We start from the raw sequence: 23402 nt of genomic DNA, 5'->3' as shown, positions 1-23402 counted from the left end.
GGATGCAAATTGAGGGTTCTGTTTGGACATATTACACTTCAGAATTCCAAGCAGAGATGTTGAGTAGGTTACTGTATGTGCAAATCTGGAATTTAGTGATAGCATCAAGATTTGAAGGCAGAAGCATATAGAAGATATTTTTTGTCCATGAGACTAAAGATACTACCCAGAAAGAGAAGATTAAAAAGAGAGAGAGAGAGAGCAAGAACCCAAGAGAGAGCCATAGGATCTTCTAATATTTAGATGTCTGGCAGAAGAGGGGAAGAACCACTGAACGAGAGTTGAGAAGTAGCAGCTGGAGAAGCAGAAAGGAAACTAAGAATGTGCAGTGGTGTGGCAGCCCAGACAGAAGGCTCCAATGTCAAATGAAGGAGGCAGGGAGTGACCATGGCTTTGGCAAAATAGATGTCATTGATGAACTGGACAAGAGCCATCTCCATGGCATGGGGAGAACACATACCTGATTAGAGTGGGTTTAGGAAAGAATGAGAGTAGAATGCTGGGCACTAGCAAAGTTAGACAATACCTTTGAGGAGCATTGCTGTGAAGGGAAGCAGAGAAATGGGGCAACAGCAGGAGCAGACATCGGATTAAAGGAGGAGCATTTTTAAAGGTAGAAGATCCTAGAATATGTTTGTATACTTATGAGAATGGCCCAGAGAAAAAGGAGAGATTGAAGCTGCAGGAGAGAGGGAAGAGAATTGCAGGAGTGACATCCTTAAGACAGATTGAGTCCCAAAGCACAGGGAAAATAACTGACCTGATAAAGGAACAGGGATACTTCCATTATATGAAAAAGGCAGACAGACAGAGTACGTGGGAACAAGGTAGTCAGAGTACGGATCTGACAGTTGGAAAAATGAAGTAGTTTTCATCTTGTCATTTCTATTTTCTTGAAGTAAAGCAAAGAGGTTAGCTGACACTAAAAGGGACACCGACGTGAAGATTTAAGGAGAAAGGAGAAAAGGTGAAATAGTTGTCTCAACAAGTTAGAGTTAACTTGCTAGGGATGTGTAGTAGGGTTTTCAGGCAGTCTTAAATGCCCAGTTGAAATTCGTGGTCATTAATAAAAGTAGACCAATCAACCAGATCATGTGATTTCATGTTTTGTCCTTCAGCTCACTGAGTATGGAAAAAGTAGGGTATTAGGTGTCTAGGGTGTTTGATCCCTTCAGAAGAAAACCAGCTAAGAAAGATGAATTACCTACTATTGCTCACTCAGCCTGTAAGCGTAAGCGTTAGGATTTGCACCCAGCTCCATCTGTCTCCAGAATTTGTGCTCTTCCCAAAGAAAAGGTCCAGGAGAAAGAGAACACACACAACTCAAGGTTTCATTTTCACACGGTGCTTCTCCGAGTAGCTCAAAGTACTTTGGCTGAATCCAAGCTTGCGTATTACCAGCTGCCGCCTCCTAAAAGGTCAGATTTCTAAAATCTGATATTGATATGTGACATTTTGTAAGAATTACATTTTGTTTCGTTTTCTTGGTTTAAGAAACAAGGAAATATTTCAATTATTTTATAAAGTTGCTATTCAAAACCAGTTATAATGATTTGAAAATGTGTTTCTCGAAGGTACAGACTTAAACACCTTATTCCCAATCCCAGATCAATGGATCACAGAGTTCAGCAGAGCCAAGGAGAGGGGATGTTGGATGGCACAAAGCTGGTGAGACTGTGTAGACCTAAGAATGATCACAGTAATAAACCCTTTGTCTCTTCCATCTTCAGCCCAGTTCTCTCTAGTGCCTTGAATTCCATCTTCAGCAAGTGGGACCTCCCAGTCTTCACGCTGCCCTTCAACATCGCGGTGACCCTGTACCTGGCAGCCACGGGCCACTACAACCTCTTCTTCCCCACGACACTGGTGGAGCCCGTGTCTTCAGTGCCCAACATCACCTGGACAGAGATTGAAGTGCCCTTGGTAAGTTACCCAATGGCAGATGAGTTGGGACCCCCTGATCCTACCGTGGGCATCTCGCTAACAGGTGCATTACCCAGGTTCTCAGGTTCTCTAGATGCATCTCCATCAGATGATGGGTCTTAGTGGAGAAGAGGACAGGAAAGGGTGGCTGCCACCGCCATGTGTTCTTTCAACAAACCTTTAGTGAAGACCTACTATGTGCCAAGCATTGTATCAGACACTGGGAATATATGGGGACAACCACTCCCCTGCTTTCATGAGGCTTACCCTCTACACAGAAAAATATATAATAAATAAGAGTAGAGGTAAGTGTTAAGTTGACAATACAGAATGGTGGGATTGAGAGGAAAATATTGCATAAAATGGATAGTTGAATGAAGGGGCAAGACACTAAAATAAAAATTTTAAATTAGGGTTTTAAAAATTTTATCAATAGAAGATTGGGTGAATTTTCATGTGCTTTCCATGTCAATGGTTCTCAAGCGGGGGTGCTTCTGCCCTCCCGGGGATAATATCTGCAGATATATTTCAGTTGTCATGACTGGAGTGTGGGAGTGCCACTGGCATCTATTGAGTAGATGCCAGGGGTGCTGCTAAAGATTCTACAATGTACAGGGCAGGCCCCTCCCCATAACAAAGAACTGTCCACTCTAAAATGTCAGGAACACCAAACTTGAGAAACCCTGCTTTATATCCTACTATCACAAATGTATTTATTCATTTATTCTACTGATCTCTAGACATCAGAGATAAAGGGATATCATACAAATTGAATGTAAGATTCAATATATAGAACTGTAAAACTTTGGTCATGTTAACGAACCTAGAGATAGCTAACAGCTAACACGAAAGCAAGTTTAATACGTATCAGATGCTGTTCCAAGACCTTAACTTATTAGCTCATTTAACGCTCATAATAGCTCCATATTGTAAGTACTATCATTATCCCCATTTTAGAGATGAGAAAACCAAGGCACAGAGAAGGGTACTTGCCCAAGGTCAAACTGCAGCTTGTGCCTGAGCTTAAAACCCAGGCAGCCTGACGCAACACCCAAGCTTTGAACCACCACCCCCTTAGTCCATGGCAGGACCTGCACCCCATTATTAGGTACCTTTACATGTTGGAATGTTCTTTACATTCCTCAGAATGAGCCCTTTATTTTTCACCCATTGGTTCTAGCTGTCCTTTTTAGCATGATTCAGAATACTATTTCCATGATCTCCTTTTGAATATTTGACAACCTAACCTAAGTCCTCAAATATCGTTCATGCAATCTGATTTCCGAGCCCAGCCCTCACCTCTCAGCCATGCCCGTTGTCTAGATGCGCTTACACCTCAGTGTGGCCCTGCTGCTGGGTGCTCAGTCCCAGGGCCACTGCTCTGGAGTGGGGTGGACAGCGCATGTCCTCCAGGGAGAGGCACACTGTAAACCTAAACCTATCAGAAAAGGAAAGTCTCCCCTGCTCCTAATGGCAAACGCTATTGCCAATAGCACAAACACTTTTTACGTTTTTTGTCTTTTTAAAGTTTTGTCTGGGGCTGATGCTGCAGTGGGATTGGAGACAGGGCGAGAGTCTAAATACAAGAAAATAGAGAAGACAGAGCCCTGCATTGAAGGGAAAGCACACGCTCTCCACTGGAAGATGGCTGGGTAGGAGCAAGGATAAAACTCTGACTTTGATAAAATAGTCCGTGATCAGCCATCTGGAAATTAAGCACACACTGCCTTTGGGGCACAGACCCTTTGTCGCTGATCCCTACCCGTGAGACATGGTCTGAATGACAGCGGCAGTGACAGATGGCATTGCCAGAGAGACAGGCACCCCAGCCATCCTGCTCTGTGGGGCTGTCCAGTCCAGCCCTGAGGGGACCAGAGTGGAGAGGGCCACAGAGAAGAGGTATCTCTTGCTCATTTTCAAAATCAACAAGTAGTAAGTGGTAGGACCCAAATCTGCACCCCCTGAGGCCCAAGCTCCCCCTCTGGACCCCCCACCCCACCACCACTCTGACAACAGGCTCCTTCTCTTCCACAATATCCAGATCTGAGTGTTGAAGAATCAAGGCCATTTCCCTCTTTCTCTTTAACACCATGAGGGGAGTGACGTCCTTTTTGTTGAACCCTCCTATTGTTCCTTGAGGATTATCCAGAGTGTGAGGAGGCTGGTACTCAGTAAATTTCCACTGCACACCTGGCTGCCTTCACTCTGGGGTGTCGGCCGTGGCCCAGAGAGCAGTGTGGAGGGGGAGGGCAAGCCGCCCCAGAGCCACACTTCATCAGGCTAAAATATGGATCCCTGTGGAGGAAGCTTCATTCTAAACCCAGGCTCCATTCCAAGGCAGCTTGTTCCCTCATTCCTCTCATTCTTGACTGCTTGGGCTTAAAACCCTGTGTTCCCAGATGGGAAGGTGGGAGCTGGATTCCCCTCAGCGGCCTGCATTCCTCAGACTTTGGGAAGTTGTGGAATATTTATTGAGTAGATTTCCAGCCTGTTCCCCACACTTAAGCTGAGTTCCCTAGATTGGTGCAAAGTATTTTCTGGGTTCCTTTAAATGAGACAGAGCCCCCACCCTGCCATTCCTTGTATTAATTTATTGGCTCTGGCCCCAATAGTGCTTGGTTAGTAACAGGCCTCCCATTCGGAGACAAGAGTGGACAAAGCTTAAAATCTCTCTGGCACGCCTCAGACAAAGAAAGCATATTAATTTCAGAGTCCAATCAAGGTAGAAAGTACAAAAGTTCATCAAAGAGAAGGGCAGTTAACTCCCAATATCTAGATTATTTCTAACTAATCTATCAGTCCCCAAACTCTGTTGCGCATTAGAATCCCCTGGGGCATCAGTCATGATCCCTACCAGTTAAATCAGAGTGTCTGGGCATCAACATTTTTTTTTTTATAGCTCTTCAGATGATTCCAGTGTATACAAAGTTTGGAAACCACTGAGCTAATCAATACCTAGTTATGAAGCACCTATTATGTGCCCCGTCATAAAGAAGCCATGTCCTCAAAAAGGTCGTATGACCTGGTAATAGAAAAAAGAGTTTGCAGAGTTTTAACGCTGCTAGAGCATCAGCCTCCTCATGTTACAGAGGAGAGCATCAGAGTCCAGCATGAGGAGGTGACACGCCTATGGACACACAAGGACCTTGTGCAGAGCCCCCCTGAAAGCTGGAACCCTTGGCCCTCAGGCCAGGGCTGTCCCTACCCTGCCAATCTTCCTCCTTCACTTTTTGCCCCCAAGGACAGCCAAAATGTGGATAATTCAGCTTGAGCAGAAAAAGGCCATCTGACATCACTGCCAATTAATCATCTCCAATTCCAACATGACCAAATACTGTTCAGGCTCAGGCACGGTTGGGCTCCATGCTTTTCTCCAGCCGTTCTTCACATTACCTTTCTTCAATGCTAAGCACTCCTTGAAGCCGAGCAAGTGCCTCCTCTCCTTCCTGGAGTCCCGTAACCCCCAGGACAGCACTGCATGTGCAGCAGCCACCAACAGACCAGGGGTTCAAGCTCAGAGGCCGTAGCCTGAGCTTAGCCACCAACAAGATGGGTGACCTTCGGTCAATCATCCATAAGAATGGCCTAGAATATTTCCAATATTCCTGGAATATTTCTAGGATTTCAGAAGGTCTAGAGGAGTCCCCTAGTGCCTTGAAACCCCCCAATGGCAGTCTAGACAGGAGGTGTCCCCTCAAAGCAGAAGCCACATGTCACTCATAAGCTCCCTGCCGGGCCTCTGTGTTGGGGGGCCCTGCTTGGCTTTGCATGAGGGATGCCCAGATGCCTGCCAGGTGGTGAAGTGAGGAGCTATTTGTTCCAGCTCATGCCCTCCCGTCTTCTCGCACACGCTGGAGGGCACAGCCACCCCCCTGTTCCACTCCATTACCTGCCCCACCACCCCAGGCATGGCTCAGTGCTGGCCCTGAGGCCTGGTCTCTGCATGATCAGCCCACACCCCAGTAACCTGGATTTTGTTGATTTTGTAGCTGCTACAAGCCATCCCTGTCGGGGTCGGCCAGGTGTACGGCTGTGACAATCCCTGGACGGGCGGTGTGTTCCTGGTGGCTCTGTTCATCTGCTCACCACTCATCTGCTTGCACGCAGCCATTGGCTCCATCGTGGGGATGCTGGCAGGTAGGACAGGGCCCCTCTCAGCGAGGACAATTTTCCTGAGGTCAGTCTCCCCCGCACACAGCAAATATTCCAGACTTACTGTCTTCACTGGAATTTTTAAGCACTATCAGGGTTAGGGACTTACTTTTCCCTTTCTTGACTCTCCAAAGGCAGCAGATTTTAGTAGCAGGACGTGTGGAGAGATGCAAGGGAGATGAAGACAGGTTGGCCTGCAAACTGAGCCCCTAGGAACTGAGGGGGGTGGGAGAAGGGGGTGAGGGACAGTAGCAGACCAGGCTGGGGCATAAGTGACCCGACACTTTGAAATTTAGAGTAAGCTAGAAGAAAAAAATTTCTGCAAAAATTGGATTGCCATTTGACAAATGTGATTTAATATTTCTGCATATATGTAGATGTATGTACACACATTTATATAGGCATATGAGAATACAGAGTAAGAAATTAGAGTTGGGGGAATTGGGAACAGGAGCCTGTTGACTTATTTCAGTATTTTTCAAAAATGTCTTGGAATCAGAACTTTAAAAAAAAATTATTTGGAAATAATTTCAAACATCAAAAAAAATTACAAAAATGAAGGTAGCACAAGAGGCCCCCATAAATTCTTTACCCAGATTCACCTATTGTTCACATCCTACCCCATTTGTTGGATCATTTCTCTATCTCCATATACCTACATGTGTACAGACATGCTTTTTCTCCACCTATTTGAAGCAGAATGTTTTCAATTGACATCTTTCTTGCTAAAAATGCTGCTGCTCTGGCCTGTGGAGTTGGGAGGGGCTGGAGTCCCCCCAGCCTGGCCTCCCATCACCCGGGAAGTACTCATAGCTCTGTAAAATCTTTGAAAAACAGTTTGGAAACCACCGCTGTCTTCCCACTGGTGGTTTCCTAAGACCAGACACCATTGGTAGAGGCTCCTTTGATGGGTAGGGTAGTGGGTGTGAGGGGAACGGCCGGAGTGAGGCCACCATGAGTCCTGGCACCAGCCAAGAGGTGGCCTTTGGGCCGTAGCTCAGAACCAGCCAGAAACACCACACCTTGTCCCACAGCCCTGACCGTGGCCACGCCCTTTGAGACGATCTACATGGGCCTCTGCAGCTACAACTGCGTCCTCTCCTGCATCGCCATCGGGGGCATGTTCTACGCGCTCACCTGGCAGACCCACCTGCTGGCCCTCATCTGTGGTGGGTATTTGAGGAAGCTGACAACCAAGTCACTCTGCTATTCTTTCCTCCCCTCCAACCTTGGTGACGTGAAACTCATGGTGACCACTCATCAGAACTGAGCAGCCGTCATAACAGGACCGGCGGCCTGGGTCTTTAACAGCTGGGGGACTTGAGTTTCCTCCTCTGTCTTATGGAGTCATAGCCACTATTACGGTTATTATATTCACACCGTGTTGGAAAATTTACGCAGAGGTCACACATGCACTTCCTCGTATGCTAGTGGCAGCATTCCTGCTCTCAGTAACCCCTCATTCAACAACTATTAATATCTGTAGGGCACCACTAAGTGCCATTTCCTAGGCAAGGCATGAACCGTACAGTGGTGACCACATCCTCATGAAGACATGGTCTAATGGAAGAGAAACCATGGCACAGTTATTGAGGTTGTGATGTCTAAAAAGACCGTTGGGAAGATCTAGTGAGATGGTGTATCTGGGAGCACTGAAATCTAAGAAAATTATAACGTAGCTCTATTTCCATAGAGTCAATAGAGGATGCTGTGTCCAAAGAGAAATTGGTCACAGGCTTTATTGTACCTGCACCCAGCCCCACATCCTGTGCTTGTAAACATACGAGCTCACTCAATCCTCCCAAGATGACTACCAGGCAGAGATTGTCAGCCCCACTTTAGAGATGAGGAAATGAGACCCAGAGGGGTTAACCAAACTGCCCTAGAGCATAGCTATGAATGGCAGAAGCGAGATTCAAAACCCCACTCCCATCTTTCCACCAGCCTTCCTGTCTTAGAGTTGCTCACATTCTCTGGAAATAGCAAGACCTTAATACGCAAACTAGAGACAAGTAAAAGGCAGAATAGCATCCAGAAGAGCTTTTCTTTTGGTTTTTTTTCCCCCATTTAAGTGCAGAAACTCAAAGTAACTTCCATGCCTCTTGTATCCCCTTCAGCAGCCAGCACAAGGGTGAACAGGGAGACAGTGCGCTCCATAAATATTTGTTAAGTTCAAAGTGCCAGGTATTTTGAAGTTGAGACTGTAACTGCTTTCAGCCTTCAAAGAAGCGCCAGATTCCTGTGGCTAGAACCATCTGAGAAGGCTTCAGAGGGAGGCTGGGGTTCATCTCAACACTTTCAGGGTGGGATTGGATAGGCAAAGAGAGAAAGAAGGTGTTCTGAACAGAAAAGCAGAAAGCGTGAATGAGCCGGGACAGAAGGAGCTTATCCAGAGGCACCAGGGGTGTGGCAGAGCTCCCCTAACTTTCCTGAGGGCCTCCATCCTGTGCTGGAACCCAGACACCTGGCTCATAGGGATGAGCTCAGGGACCCAATAAAGTCCAGCTCTAATGGGACTTGGTGAGGGTCCAACAGTATCACAGTCACTCAGAATCTTGGACAGGAGGGACCTTATCTGGAGCCCATCTAGTCTGACTCCTCACCCTCCAGAAAGGTAATCATCCAGCCATTCAGTCTATTCTAGAGCATCCCCAAGGTCAATGTGGACAAGCGAAATATGCTTTGTGACCCCTGACTCTATGTAAGGCCACCAAGGAAGTAGGAGGAGAAAAAAGGATATATAAGCTTTACTCTCTGCCCTCAGAGAATGCACAGTCTGGCGGGAGACGGGCCACTCCTACCTGCAAAGATAACTGATAATGTCAGGCACGCAGGCCTGATGTCAGGATGCAGTGTAGACACTGAGGCTGATGGAGACAGGGTGGGACCCCCGCTGGTGGGGAAGGGTGGGGGCGGGCCCTGGGAAGCTGACTCGATGGTCCTTGTTCCTCCACAGCCCTGTTCTGTGCATACATGGGAGCAGCCCTCTCCAACATAATGGCGGTGGTAAGTTTGGATTCTCCTGAAGACCACGCCTTTCCCAGCCAGGCCTTCAGCACGTGTGGGAGAATCCTGAGAGGGTTATGGTAGCTGGTGCTCGACACAATACCTTTGTCAGGGTTTATACAGGGTTTGTGCAGAAAAGGACTGGCAATTATACATGTGCCTCTGAAGTGTGAGTGGTGTGTGTGTGTGTGTGTGTGTGTGTGTGTGTGTGTGTGTGAAAGAGGGAGTGATGCAACCAGCAGTGGAGAACTTGGATGGACAGAGAGAAGTACTCGTGTTTGGCTGAATATGGGAGATCATCCATTCCTGGGTCAATTTTCAGCCCCATCAATTAAGAGATTCTGATCGTGTGCAAAGGTGACAGCACCTCAAATTCCTAGACCAACGACTCGGAGGTTATGCGTCCAGACACCAATGCCGTCACTAGGGGAGGACCTCCATCCTCAACCCCTACCATGTCCTTCTTCCCCCGGGTCCCTGGAGCCTGGGAACATTTTCAGACCCCGGTGCTTTTGTTTCCAGGTTGGTGTGCCACCAGGCACCTGGGCCTTCTGCCTCTCCACCCTCATCTTCCTGCTCCTGACAACCAACAACCCCGCCATCTACAGGCTCCCCCTCAGCAAAGTCACCTACCCAGAGGCCAACCGCATCTACTACCTGACAGTGAAAAGCAGTGAAGAAGAGAAGGCCCCCAGCGGTGACTAGCCAAGTTCCAGGCAGAAATGTTCTTTGCCTGGAACTAATGTCTGCTCCCTGTACTTTCAGTTCTGGGTCAATCAGCTGCAGTGTTTACCTTGGCCTCTCCTTGCACCGTGTGGGTCCAAACACACCTGGAACTCTCTTTCCTGGTGGTGGTTTTCTCTCCATCCCCAAATCACCATAACTATCTATCGTGTAACATTAGAGGAAGTTGGGAATGAGCTTGCTGGAATTGGAAGTAAAGCATGTGTGTTAAATGCCATCGACTTCAAACAGAAACGTTATTTGTATTTTAGTCTTTGGGGAAGGTGGTTAAGAGATCATCTTCTCGGCATGCTTAACTAAATAATAGACGCTGTAAAAATGAACTTGCTGAGTGGTGCATAGGCAGACCAGAGTGGGTGAAAATTCAGGGGACACGTGCAAAGAATTGAAGGTGGCATAGTGCACAGAGCTAATGGCCGATGGGCACATCCAGCTTTATATAAAAGAGAAGAATTTCACGGTGATAGTCAAAACAGGGACAACTAGGGCACTGAACGTGTCTAAATAGGGAGACTCAAGTATTCAGAGTAAAGGGCAAGATGCTATTCCATAGCAGGAAGGAAATCAATCCTATATATGACTTTCATCATGAAGGATAAGCATTTCTCAGTGTAGCTCAAACCAGCAAATTTGAGCAGAAGTTTCAGTTGAGGAAAGTACCTGAGCTCGGTGTGTGGAAAGCTGGGGAAATTGACTTCGTTGTCCTAGTTGCTTGTGGGCGTTGGAGGCTCTATGCGGTCTATGCTACTTAAATGATTAGCCTTGTCTGTAGAAGGACAAACAATTATCCATGAATTTCATAATTTGGCTTCCCGATTAGTATAGTCATTAGCTTGCGTTCAGTCTTTAGTTATATATAGATCAGGGGTTGACAAACTTTTTCAGAAAGGGTAAAATATTTTCGGCTCCAGAGGCCATAGTCTCTTTTGCAATTGTAGCAGAAAACACCCTTACACAATATGTAAATGAATGAACGTGGTTGTGTTCCAATAAGACTTCATTAAACAGGCAGCAAGCTAGATTTGGCCTCCAAGCAATAGTTTGCCAGAGCCTATTATGCATAATAACCGTAGTAATAATTAGGAGCTGATGGGCAGTGGGCAGGCCCCGAGGACACTACCGGCTTCTTTACGACAGACATAGCCACAAAGGCATTGAAATGCTGGGTGATAGTGTGAAGTTTCTTAGGATATGGAGGGGACTCAAATAAGATGAATATAACCAGAGTCAGGAAGATCTGCCCTGAGGTTCTCAGAAAATTGATACACCCAGTGATGTGCACTCGGGGTGCAGTTTTAAACAGTCCCTCCTTCTACGTAAAAGTCTAGGGACAACCCCTAAGGCTCACCATCCTCAACCCCCTCACTCTGATTTTGAAGAAGAAAAAACTATGACCTTCAGGGCAGGAGTTTCCAGCAGGAAGAGCAGGGAGGCTTATAGCATCTCAGCCTTGGAAGGGAGTGTGAAGGCCAGGTGGTCCCCCTAACCTACGATGCACGAATGCCTCTATAGGGGAGATGGGGACTTCAGTTCCCACCCGGAGTCCAGATGGAGCTCCATTACCCAAAATGGAGGGGAGACCCCCAAGGTATTCTAACGAGAGATACTAGAACCAGAGGTAACTCTGCAAATTGCCCTAGGAGATCCTCTCTCCTCTCCATCAAGCCCTCTCTTGAGAAGCTCCGCCCAAGAATTATTTCTGATGGCAACTGTCTTTTGCTGGATTTCCAGGAGAGGAAAACGAGTTGGATATGAAAATTTTCAGCTCACTTGGATATCGTTATCTTTCCCCTTCTCTTCCCACCCCACTTCATAGTTTGTCATTTACAAGGTACCACCTTGGTCACAAGGATCTGGTTTTTGGGTATTTTTTCTCTGAACTTCCCACTTTAACCCCCCTAAGAATTAAAAGTTAACTGTATTGTAAGCTGCCAAACTAATTTGAAGACAAATGGATAAAAGCTAAGTAGTCGGGAAAAGGAAAAAATACGTCCTGCAATTCTGGAAAAGCCACAGGGCCCCCGAAATTCTATAAAACACTATGATCAACATAGCCAGATATTTATGTAGAAATAGAAAAACAAATTAGCAACTAGTTTGATAATAAGAAATGCCTGGATGAAGTATTATTAATCACTGAATTAATTTGCTGAAAGAAGTCATACAGGAGTGATAATTGCTTTTAAAACCATCTCTTCGGGCTAAGATGCAAAAAATTGATGGTATTTCCCAAATGTAGTTAAGCAAGCTCCTTCTGGAGGCAGAACAAATCTCATTAAGCCAGGCTGGTGGGCAGATGCTGTGTCTCTCTCGTGGACATGGATAAGTGTGGGGCAGAAGTGGAAAACCCCACCCCTCTAAGAAAAGTCTGCCCAGTGCAATTTACCCTGTCCACAGGCCATGGACAGATACCCACATGTCCTCGGAAGTAGCCAAATAGTCTAATGGGACAGGACAGATTTCCCAAGTGATCTTATCCCGCCTTCACTAGCACTTCCCCATCTCACTGACCCTAAATGAGTAGCAGGAAAGCCCTAAACTTACAGATTCTTACCACCAACATAAGGTTGCATAAGAGCAGGCCACCAGGAAGGAAAGAGAAGGGTTTTAGGGCCCACATCCCAGCTTTTTCCACTATCACCCCAACTACTAGCAGTAGCTTTTGGTTGTATAAATGGTAGTTGAACATACGTATTTATGGATAAACATTAATAATCAATCATTAAAGAGAATAGGAATGTGAGTGTGGGTTTGGGGAGAAGGCGGCTTTAGCGGCGACACTGTCTTAACTCTCTTTTTCTATCATATACACCCCTCTCTACTGTCCCATCCCCAAATCTTCTCATCTCTTCTCCCTTTGGTCTCACCATTCCCCCTCTTTTCATCTTCTCTCCTACACTAAAGAGTTCCACTGTCAGCATGAAACAGAGCTGTCTTGCTGCAATTTTAAATGATCAACCTCGAGTTACCTTTCCAATTTCTTCCATGATAATCGACATAGTCAAGTTTTCTACTTCTTCTTAGTCAAACTTGAGAGTTTGTTTCCTGGGAAATAATCCATTGTCTTTAGTTTTACATTTTTTGTTGCCATAGAGTTACTCATAATGTTCTCACAATAATTTCAGTCTCTTCTGCGTTCGTGGCTTTGTCTCCTGTGTAATTTCTCATCTTACGTAATTTTGCTCTCTCTTTTCCTTAATCAGGTTTGTGAGAGGTTCATCTATTTTATTGGCTTGGTCAAAGAAGCAGTTTGAAATTTATTTGTCCTTTCTATTATACTTGTTTTGTTTTGTTTTCTCTTTTACTGGTTCTTTTGTTCTGTTTTCTTGTGGTTCAAATGTTCTTCTTTTCCTGTTTTAAAATTGACGTAGTTTCTTCATTTTAGATCTCTCTTCTTTAGCAACAAAGGCATTTAAGACTATTATTTTTCCTGAGTACAGCTTTAGCTGTGTACTGTAGGTTTTGGAATGAAGTATTCTACTTGCATCAGTTTTTAAATAGTTTGTAATTTTAGTCTTAATTTCTCTTTGATCCAAGAATTCTTTAAGAATGTATTTCTTAATTTCTAACAGTTAGGATCTTTTGATATTTTTTAACTTTCTATATCTAGTTTAATTGGATTATAAGCAAAGAATATGGCCTGTAAAATCTCTATTCTAAAACTTTATAAATTTTTCTTTGTAGCCAAGTACTTGATTGATTTTGGACACATAAAATGCAAAATTTTTATTTGAAGAAAATGCATACTAAATTGATTGATTAATTACATCATTCAATTCTTCTATGTGCTTATTTTTTGTCAATGGGATCTTAATTCTGAAAAGGGTTTATTAAAATTCAACTATAATTGTATGTATAGTTTTATTAAACTCTTTGTATTTCTAAAACTTTTGTCTCATACGTAGCTGCTATATTTTTTGATGCCTATTGACTTCATAAATTTTATCTTTCACTGTTACAAACTACCATTTTTATCCTTGTTAGTGCTTTTAACCTCACTCCAACATATCTGACATTAATGTTGCCACACCTACTTCCAGTATTTTCTTGTCCCTTTGTTTTAACTTTTATGATTTTCTGTTAACTTTATCATTCTGATTTAACTATAGTTCTTTAAAATAACATAGAACAATGTTTTAGTTTCATAAGATAATCCAACCTCTTCATATTTTATGTAACAGTCAATAAATACGCTTGTTTTATTTCTTCCACTTTATTGTTTACTATTTATTTTTCGTTACTGCTTTTGCTTTTTCACTTTCTTCATTTTGCACTTTTAATCATGTTACTATCTTTTTCTTTCTTCCCTTTGCTTATTTGGAAGGTTTGTTATGCTTTTCCATTCCACTAGTCGTTCCTACCTCTTTCCCAATACTCATAATCAAAAGTATATTTCTCTATTATTATATAAAAACAAGATGCCAAATAGTTTAGCCTGGCAAGATACCCCATTTCTCCAGTGCTCCTTCCTCACACTGAGGAATGAAAACCTTTATAATACTTTCACAATTCTCCTTCCCAGTCCCACACCCCGTCCCTAACACATTTTTACTTCTCCAGGGTCACCCACCCTCGGATTTTGCTAAGATCATTTATCATTTTTAATTTTTTTCCCTTGCAATAACCCTTTTTTCCCCCCAAGAATTCTTCTTAACCCCTATATCACACATTCCCAGTAATACTATCATTGTCCATTTGGAGTTTACTATTTATATTGGACCTTACTTACCTTATATCACTGTTTCCTATATTCTTCACCTTCCCCTGTTTTGTGATCTTTGTTCTGATTCATTAATTACCTGTGTAGGACTCTTTCTTGACTATTCAAATAATATATGAAAGAATACAGGTGACATGTTCTCTGACTGTTTGCATGTCCACTGTTTCTTTCTCCTAGTGAATAAATGACATTTTAGCTCAGGATGGGGTCTGTGGGCTGCAACCTTTCTCTTCAGTTGTCTGTAGCTGTTGTGCTTCCATTTTCTGGCTTCCAAGTGTTTCTGGCTTCTCATGTTTTTCCCTTTGTAAACAACCTGTTCTTTCTTTCTAGAAGGTTGTATGATTTTCCCCTATCCATATGTCAGGTCTGCTTGATCTCTGATCCAAGTTGTCCATCTTTTTCACAATTTTTACCATTTGTATTTTTGCTCTGCTTTGAGATATTTCCTCCATTTTATCTTCTAGACCACTGATTCACACCCCAACAGTAACATTTCTTTCCTTCACGTCAACAGATAAATTGAATTTTTTAATTCATAAGTAATGTGTTTCATTTCAGAATATCTTTAGCATGGGGGCCAAAATTTAATCTCCACGTGTCTTTAAATTATTTTTTCATTGTTGTCTATCTCCTCTTGCTCCAGAAATCAAATATAGCTTCTGGTAACTTGTGTTCCCAAATTTCTGCCTCTTCCCCTTGTTCCATGACTGATGAGCCCCTGTATTGGTTGGTTGCTTAGGGACACTTGCCAGCTTTCATGAGCCAAGCCCCTAGGACACTCTGCCTTGTGGCGTGACCTCATTCACTCATTCATCCAGAAGACATTGTATGAGGAACTATTAATATGTTACTCAGGCCCCCGTTTGACAACAAACCAGGAAAGAATCAGACCAGTTCCTGCCTTCAAGGAATTCATTTTATGGGGACTTGCCTGGCCAGGGGAATAGTCTCACCTGAGGTGAAAATGAGGCTCACACCACAGATTCTCTGGGCCACATAAGTTCGCAGCATCAGTTTCATTGCTTTGCATGAACTATCCGCTTGGGTTGGTCGTCTGTTAAGGAAAAGTGTCAAGCAGGATTTTAAGAGATCCAGGAAATTGCTGTGCCTCTCCTCCTTTATCTTACCATTACCTCCCACCCAAACATTCCCGGCCATCTCTTCAGTTTTAGGCTTTGAACCTGTTAAAATATGAACAGTCCTGGGAAGGTAACACAGTAAGCATGATTAATCATTTGTATCTTAGGTTGAAGGAATCATTTCTGAGAATTGGTTGAAAGAAAAAGGAAGGGAAAAGTACAAAGAAAACAAATGGGTAGCATATTTTAAGAGAGTCTTCGGCGTGCTGGGATGAGGCCAAGCTGGGTGAATAAGGTCTGGAGCCCCCTCGTCTCGTCAGGAATGATAATAAAGGCCTGTATTTGGCTTAGAGAAAAGAAGAAATGGCTGGGACCGTGACTGTCTGCAGTATGACGCAGCCCATGGGGGAGAAGAAGTCAACTTCCTCAACATTACGTCAGCGCATAGAACAAGGACCACTACGAGGGAGTGATTAGCAGGCAGAGTTTGCATCAGTGGAGAGGGGTGCTTTTTAACAATGAAAGTTGCCTAAGAAATGGCTGTTCTGTGCAACCCTGAGTTCCCTGGTCGGGCAGTGCAGGAGTGGGAACTGAAAGCCTGTTGGGGATGCTTGCTTTAGGTGGGGGTAGACCAGATGACCACTGTAAACTTTCTCTTCCAACTCCAAGTTTCTGTGATTCTGTGGCCCCAAGTGCACGCAGAGGAATGAGGAGGAGGAGGTATCACTGAGGTGGCAAAAAGTTAAGAACATAAAGGTCAAATGTACCAAAAATATACAATTGTTGCCTTTTACAGCTTTCCCTGGAGCTTAACCAGTTAGCTATTTGGTCGGTTTACCAAAATGATCAACATGGTTGCTGTGTGGATGCAAGCTAAGGGACGGACATCACCCAACTGTACCCTGTGCTGGCCCTTCTGCTCCCTATCACGCTCCCCTCTCAGGGGGGTCTTCCCCTGGCCAATCCTCTAAGATCTGCCCATCGGGGAACTTGATCTTCCTGGCCTGTGTCTATGGCTACATCAAAGCCATGTGCTTCAATTTGTTTGTGCTTCCTGTAGGAAAGGACAAACAAATTGAAGCACATGGCTTTGTTTTCTCGGGTCATAAAGGTGGTGAGAGCCTGGGGACAGCTATAATCTAAAACCAGGTAGGGGTTGGTAGTTTCAGTGTGGCTATGATTTCTACTCAATAAAACACAGTCTCATTTGGCAACTTTAAAGGCCTTCACTTTTTATGGGAGATTTTTTAACTTGCTTGGCTTTTTCTGACTCTTGCCATTCAGAGAAGATAGATGAATTCATAGGGAATCCTTCTGTTCCTAATGGAACTAGATTTCCGAGGTCCCAAAGAGGGAGGTCGGGAGATTGCCAAAAAAGTCCCTAAACTCTGTGAATTGATAACTAGGAGTCCCTAGCCTCCTCCTACAGCTGCACAGGCTGCTGGAACAGAACGAAGTAAAGGAAGTATTAATAGCTCTTTGGAGAATTTTTAGCTCTGCTTACATTTATTCCTCATGAACTCTGGCCTTTTCCTCTGGAGGCATCTGAATTCTCCACGTTTAGTGGTCAATGCAGCCTCCTCTCTCTATGAGGTTGAAAATGTCGAGTTGAAGAGAGGAGCCATAAGCTTTGTGAAGACAACTTAGTTCTGAAGTGAATTCTGATTGACGGAGCCTTCAAGGAAATAACCTGTAGGTATAGACAGATGTCCTAGGAGCTGTTGGTATCTGAGCTGCCATCTTCAATAAGACCTAGCAGAGACAAGGTTCCATTTTGCTCTTCTACTTTCCAGGAGGGCACTTAATTGCCCCAGCCTGTGTCTAGTGTGTGTGACTGATACTCACTACACTGTGAGGCACCACGGTTCCACTTGGCTCCTGGAAGAACATGTGAACTGCCTGGATGGCTCCTCAGGAGTAGTCATTTTCTGTCTTTTCAAACTGGTGACATATTATACATAGGTAGTATCATCCCCCTGTTACTTTTGGCACGGATGCTTAGGGGACTGGAGTGAGGGAACTGCAAGAAGTTCAGGAGCCCTCAGGAGAGGCTAGAGCAAGAGGGCAATGGATGGGCATCCAGGGCTGAGCCAAGAGACCAGCCAGATGGGAGACAAGGAACAATGTCATCAGCAGACAGCCATGAGTTTCGAATTTGTAACATCAAGGGAAGTTCCCCTGTGCAGGGAATTGGTCTGCAGTCAGTTCCCCACCTGTCCCTGGTATTTGGGGCCTGCCAGTTTCCTCTCCCCCCAACCCCTTACCCACACCCCCCACTTTTGTTTGCTTTCCTTCTTATGAAGGCCCTGCGTGATCAGGGTCCCTCTTTGGCAGTTTCAAAACACCTGGCACAGTGCTTAGGGGGGCTTTGACGTCAGCGGGGAGTTTGTCTATTCAGGTGTAGCTAATTTCCTCAGTGTGGGGTTCTGTTTCTGGACCTGGGTAAGCCACCTCACACCCTGTCACAGAATGGAGGCGGCGGGGGGAGGAGAGAAGGGTACACAAGCCCAGGAGGGGGTGATGCTTGACCCATTATACCACAAAACCAAACAAAACATGTTTGGATTGGGCCCCCTTCCCCAAACTCCAGCCTGCCAGACACCATGGCCTCATGGGACTTGGGAGGGCTGGCTTCCCTGCTATAAAGAGTTCAGCGTCATTTCTGGCGTTGGGGGTTAGGTCATACCCTTCTTGCTCTGAGAGGGTCCCATGGTGAGTCCCCAGAACATCAGATAGTAGAAGTTAGAAGAAGGAAAGGTCTGAAAATTTCCACTGAACCAGAAAGACGGCATCTCGTATTGGGCTGCACAGAAATTTCCATCAAGATGCGGATGGCAATACTGTTCCCCAGCCTGTGCCCTGCCTGTAAGGGGAACTGAGTGAGTGTATTGAGGTTGAAAGGCAAATTGACCCCCTGAGGAGACAACACTTAGATGATTGCTTTAAAGGCAAATACTGAATCGAGAATTCTAATGAGAGGCATAACTGGATGATAATGCCTGAAGGAGGACAGGAAAGCTACTGCTAGACAGTCCCCAGCTCTGCCCCTTTAAAGAAAACCTGCCTGTTCAAACCAGGTCAGGGAACCATGGTAGCCGGAGCCAGGATTCCCCAGGGAATTTAGGAAGTAATCTTTTGTCAGGAAGGCCAGAGTGAGCGAGGGGAAACTACAGAAAGAGCATTTGTCTTTCCTCTCCCTCCTCCTCCGTGGTACCCTTCCTCACCCGGAAGACATGTGCCATCCTTAGAGTAAGGAAATGAAAAGGGAATTTACAGAAAGCCAGCAAGAGGATGGGCTGGAGGGCTCCAGGAAGTGAAGGAGTTTGGGTTTAGGGAGAAGTCTAACGCCTGAAGTTGAGGACCAGAGACACCTCCCAATCAGAAAGAAGCTTCTTCCCAAATCCCAACGGTCTAGAGTCCTGCACAGGACATCAAGAAGAGTCCAGGTAAGAGGTCCTGGGGGAGAGAACTGGGTCAGGCAGACCCCCTCGTCAACAGGGCCATCTGACTTTTCAAAGGAAGAGAAAAAAGAAACGCTGATCTTTTCCTGTTCCTTTCTTGTGTTGAGCTGTCGTATCTGGGGAAGGCCAGTCCTGGTCTGGGGAGCTTTACTAACAACTCCAAAGAGAGTTTAGATTCTGGAAGCTTCAAACTGGAGGAGCTCTTTTTTTATCGTTCAAACCCCTCAGTTTATAGATGAGGAAACCACAGAGTGTCCAGGTGATAAAAGAGCCTGGACAAATGCCCAGGTGTCCTAACTCACAGCCCTGAGCTCTTCTTGCTCACCTGGTGATGGGTCAGGTTAACCCATCATCCCTCAGATCCCTTTACCACCATTCCTGCCCTCTGGAGGAGCCTTCCTATTGTTTGCCATCCTTTCCACAATTCTGTAACCCACAGCTATAACATTAGTATGGTTCCTACGGCAGCACCTGTTGAGCTGTGGGATGCTAATGAGGTAAATTTGAAAACCTTCTCCCAGGAGTCTGCTGCTTCCAGGATGGTGGCACTAATCCAGGCATTTTCACCTCTCTGCTCAGGTCTTGACCCCTTCTACAGACATGCTGATAGAACTAGACCATCTCGGTATCCACAAACATCTTAACATCCCAGCTTAACAGCCTGTCTTCTTGCTGCCCCTTTCTTACAAGGTCATCTTAGATTACTGTAGACATATTCTGTGTAGCTACAGAGAGTAGATGTTTCTGGAAGACAGATAGCTCTACCGTAAGGAACAACATTCCAGGATATTGACGTTATCTGATCAGAGAATGGATAACCTTGGAAGGTATGTGATCTCCTCCAAAACTGGCACCAAACAATATGAGTCTTGGTGACCTTGCTGAGGGAAGACTATGCTGTGAGACTTGGAAGGACCTGTGGCCAGTCTTTTGCCTGCTATCAACACCCTGGCCTTGGTATACCCCTCCTCTCGAGCTTGTGCAGCATCCACACCTTCCTTTAAGGTTAGTGGGGGGGAAATAAGTTTACTCTCAAGTGCCAGCTCTGACTAATTGGCATTGATTTCTGGAGCATTGTGTTAAGAAGGATTCTGAGGCTGAATTGAAACTTACTGGGAAAATGCTATAATCAATTAGCTATGTTTGCCATAGAGAGGGGTGGTGAGCAACAGAATGTAGAGAAAGGGAGTATGGAAATGTTGCCACAAGAGAAGAAGCTGGTGTACCATGGCCCAGAACTTTCCTTAGCCTTTCATTGGGTGTCACAGATGTAATAATATACAGGTGGACTTTTGCTTTTTTTGGTTTTGGTAACTTTTGTTACTCCTTTTAGGATATGAAATAATTCATAATTTTTTTAAAATAATAAATGTCACAAGTCCATTGATATCATTTGGGAAAGCTCCAACCATCCATAAAACATTTACGTTGCAGGAGTAAAGAATCAAAACCTGGCTCCATAACTGACCAGATGTGTGGCCTCAGGTAAGCCACTTCTCTCTGGGCCTCAGTTTCCTTCTGTGAATGCCGAGACTCAAAGGTCACTTGGTCAAGGATTGATCATTCCGAGTAGTTTTACTGGATGGGAAAGGATTTAGTCACTTTTCATGTGTATGGTAACTATCAATCTAAAACTTCACCAGGGCCCTAACTTCGAAAGATATAGTCTAGAGTCTTCTGCAAATGCAATGGGAATTCAAAGCATGGAATGATTCAGATGGACAAATAGCCAAGAATGGCTTCCTGGAAGAGGTAGAATATAAACCGGAACTTGATGGGTGGGTAGAAATTAGGCGAGAAGAGGAAGAAAGCACAGAGGGCCAGTGATAAGGCCAGAGTGCCAAGGCAGGAAGTTAGCCATCTAGAGAAATATCTGGAAAGCCAGGTTTAGGAGTTTGACCGTTATATTCTGGGCAATAGAGAGCCATGTTAGATTATTGACTAAGAGTCACATAATGAGATGGTCTAGTGGTTGAAAGACAGAATGGCTTGAAAGTGGGGAGATCAAAATCAGGGAGATTGACAATATAGACATGCAGTTCTGAGGGTGTGGGCTGGGGTGGGAACAGGGGAAACAGAGGGCAAAGCCTTTCTGGCGCCCGATCAGACAGGCATTATCCCGGTTACAGAGAGTCTACTCTGACCGTTGCACTCTTTTTGATCACGAGGTATCTTGAGGTTAAATGAGGTACCAACTCATTCATGCTTATTAATGTCTTCTCCATGGAGTGAACCAAAAACAAAGCAAAGCAGCACAAAACAAAATGTAGGCGAGTCCATTGACCAACTACCAGTAGTCAATTGTGTGGAGAGGAAGAGAGTTTAAAGCATTTACTATGAGGATGAAGTCTTGCTTATCAGGATTACAGTGACTCATACCTTCTCTACAAATTGACTAATGAAAAAATTGGGAATTCCCAATAATTTATCTCAAGTGTTCCAATGAAACTGGCCTTCATTTTTACACTGTGCATCCCCCTCACAACTCACCTCCCCAGTGCAGATATATTAGGAAGGCTCAGGAAGACTTTAGGGTTTTTCTTGAATCCCCCAAAGGAAAGAGGAATGGATTTTAGAGTACCTCATTAGGCTATTACATTCAAAAGCTGAGTCGAATTGACAGACCAAAAATAAATCCCTAATGAGAAGGAAAGTTTAAGGAAATAAATCTTAGACTGTAAGGGAAGAGGCAGGATAGATTTGTGTACTAGTTACTCCTGGCTCTGCCAATATCTGTCTGAACTCCACTAAGTCATTTCATTTCTCTAGGCCTCAGTTTTCCCATCTGTAAAATGAGAGAGCTAGACTGGATAATCTCAAAAGCCTTTCCAATTCTAACAGTCAATGCCTCTGATAGTTTAGAGAATGATCTTTGAAAATGTCAATGAAACACAACTTCACAGAAAAAGATACCATCCCATTTACCACCCATAGGCATTCATATCACACACACACACACACACACACACACACACACACACACACAGAGTAGCCCTGGAAATGACAAGTCATAGTGCAAAGCTCAACTTCTGCATGGAGAAACATAGGCCCAAATTGTGGCCAGTGTAATCATGTAGATAGAACTGGATATAGAAAAAAAATCAAATCATATACAATGTATCACTTCGAAAAAAGTCATGCTGGCATAGTAGCTAGGAAATTGCCTTGTGATGTGTGGGTGTGTCCACAAACAGTAGGCTGGAGGAATATGAGACCCAGTGATCTGGGAAGGGATGACAAATGGGTCTTAATGGTAGGTCCCAGATGTTCCATATGTTGTGATATATAGACAACATTGATCCACCTCCAGGAGACAGTGAAACCTATACAAAACTTGAGAAAGAACTTGTGGAAAGTATATAGGCATGAACCTGTTTGAGTAAAGATTGATTTTCAGGAAGAGTGACTAAATCATTTTTCCTCTTCTGAGAGATGTCATATATGATTTGGGTTTGTTTTTGTTCCCCTCGAAATGGCAGTAAGCTTCAAAATTGTATTTGACAGGTGGGCTCTTCTACAAAAATTTTTTTACTACGGATATCTGAACGGTTGGCATTTCTGTATGTTAGAAGTCAGTAGAGGTGTGGGATACTAACTCTCCAGAAAAAGCTCTTCCAGACAAATCATGATGGCTCATAACTATTTTTTCCTTCTCTGAGTCAATGGAAGAAAAGCATCGTTGGACACTTGCCTATTAAAACATGGGTGGTGGCAATCCTCGAGGGCAGGGACCATGCCCCTGAAATGGTCCTGAACGGCCCCCAGTGTGAAGCTACATACACTGGGACACTTAAAAGGCTTGTTAGAGTAGGAGAGGGCAGGAGGTTTTACACCACGCAGGCATGCCAAGGAGTTACTCAACTCTGATGTTTACCCACAGGTTATCGAGGACTTTGTTAAACTATAAAAGATTCTCACCTTTATTTGAATATTAATCAAGCATTTAACATTTATGATGAGATTTATTATCTTTTAAAAATAGTTCAATACCCTGAAATACTCAATGATTATTCGTTATACCATGCAGAAATTAAAATGTGTAGTATAATTATCCCTCATTAATTTATTCAACAAATGCTTCTGAATGCCGACAGCATACCAGGCTCATGCTAGGTGCTCCAAGTGCCAAGGCAAACTGGTACAACCCTGGCGGTCAACGACCTTCACAATGACCTGTGAAGGTGACAGACAACAGCACATAATTGATACTTGGTAAGGGAAGAGTCAATGCTGGGAAATGTAAAATGCCAGGCATGCACTGAGATAAGGAGCCATCGTGCTTGGAGCAGAGGGGCATGCGCCATCCAAGAGAAGTGG

The 23402-nt window shown here is 44.5% G+C and overlaps 1 protein-coding gene across 6 annotated transcripts in view; it reads left to right on the top strand.

Moving 5' to 3' along the window:
• The window catches only part of SLC14A2 (solute carrier family 14 member 2), a 421518-nt gene that overhangs the window by 380563 nt on the left and 17553 nt on the right, over positions 1-23402 (top strand). For 2 of the 6 annotated variants that reach the window (XM_019739713.2, XM_019739711.2), the window contains exons 8-12: positions 1731-1923; positions 5913-6060; positions 7110-7244; positions 9032-9081; positions 9604-9778. In XM_019739713.2, coding sequence (XP_019595272.1) covers positions 1731-1923; positions 5913-6060; positions 7110-7244; positions 9032-9081; positions 9604-9778 — 701 coding nt within the window. Of the gene's footprint in view, positions 1-1730; positions 1924-5912; positions 6061-7109; positions 7245-9031; positions 9082-9603; positions 9779-18280; positions 19071-20519; positions 20571-23402 lie in introns of those variants that run through there. The other 4 variants (XM_019739714.2, XM_074340040.1, XM_074340042.1 and 1 more) reach the window with 4 other exon arrangements.

Source organism: Rhinolophus sinicus, linkage group LG09 (assembly GCF_036562045.2).
Source record: "Rhinolophus sinicus isolate RSC01 linkage group LG09, ASM3656204v1, whole genome shotgun sequence".
Taxonomy (NCBI): domain Eukaryota; kingdom Metazoa; phylum Chordata; class Mammalia; order Chiroptera; family Rhinolophidae; genus Rhinolophus; species Rhinolophus sinicus.
The sequence above is the reverse complement of the archived record's forward strand: the minus strand, read 5'-3'. Positions and strand labels throughout refer to the sequence as shown.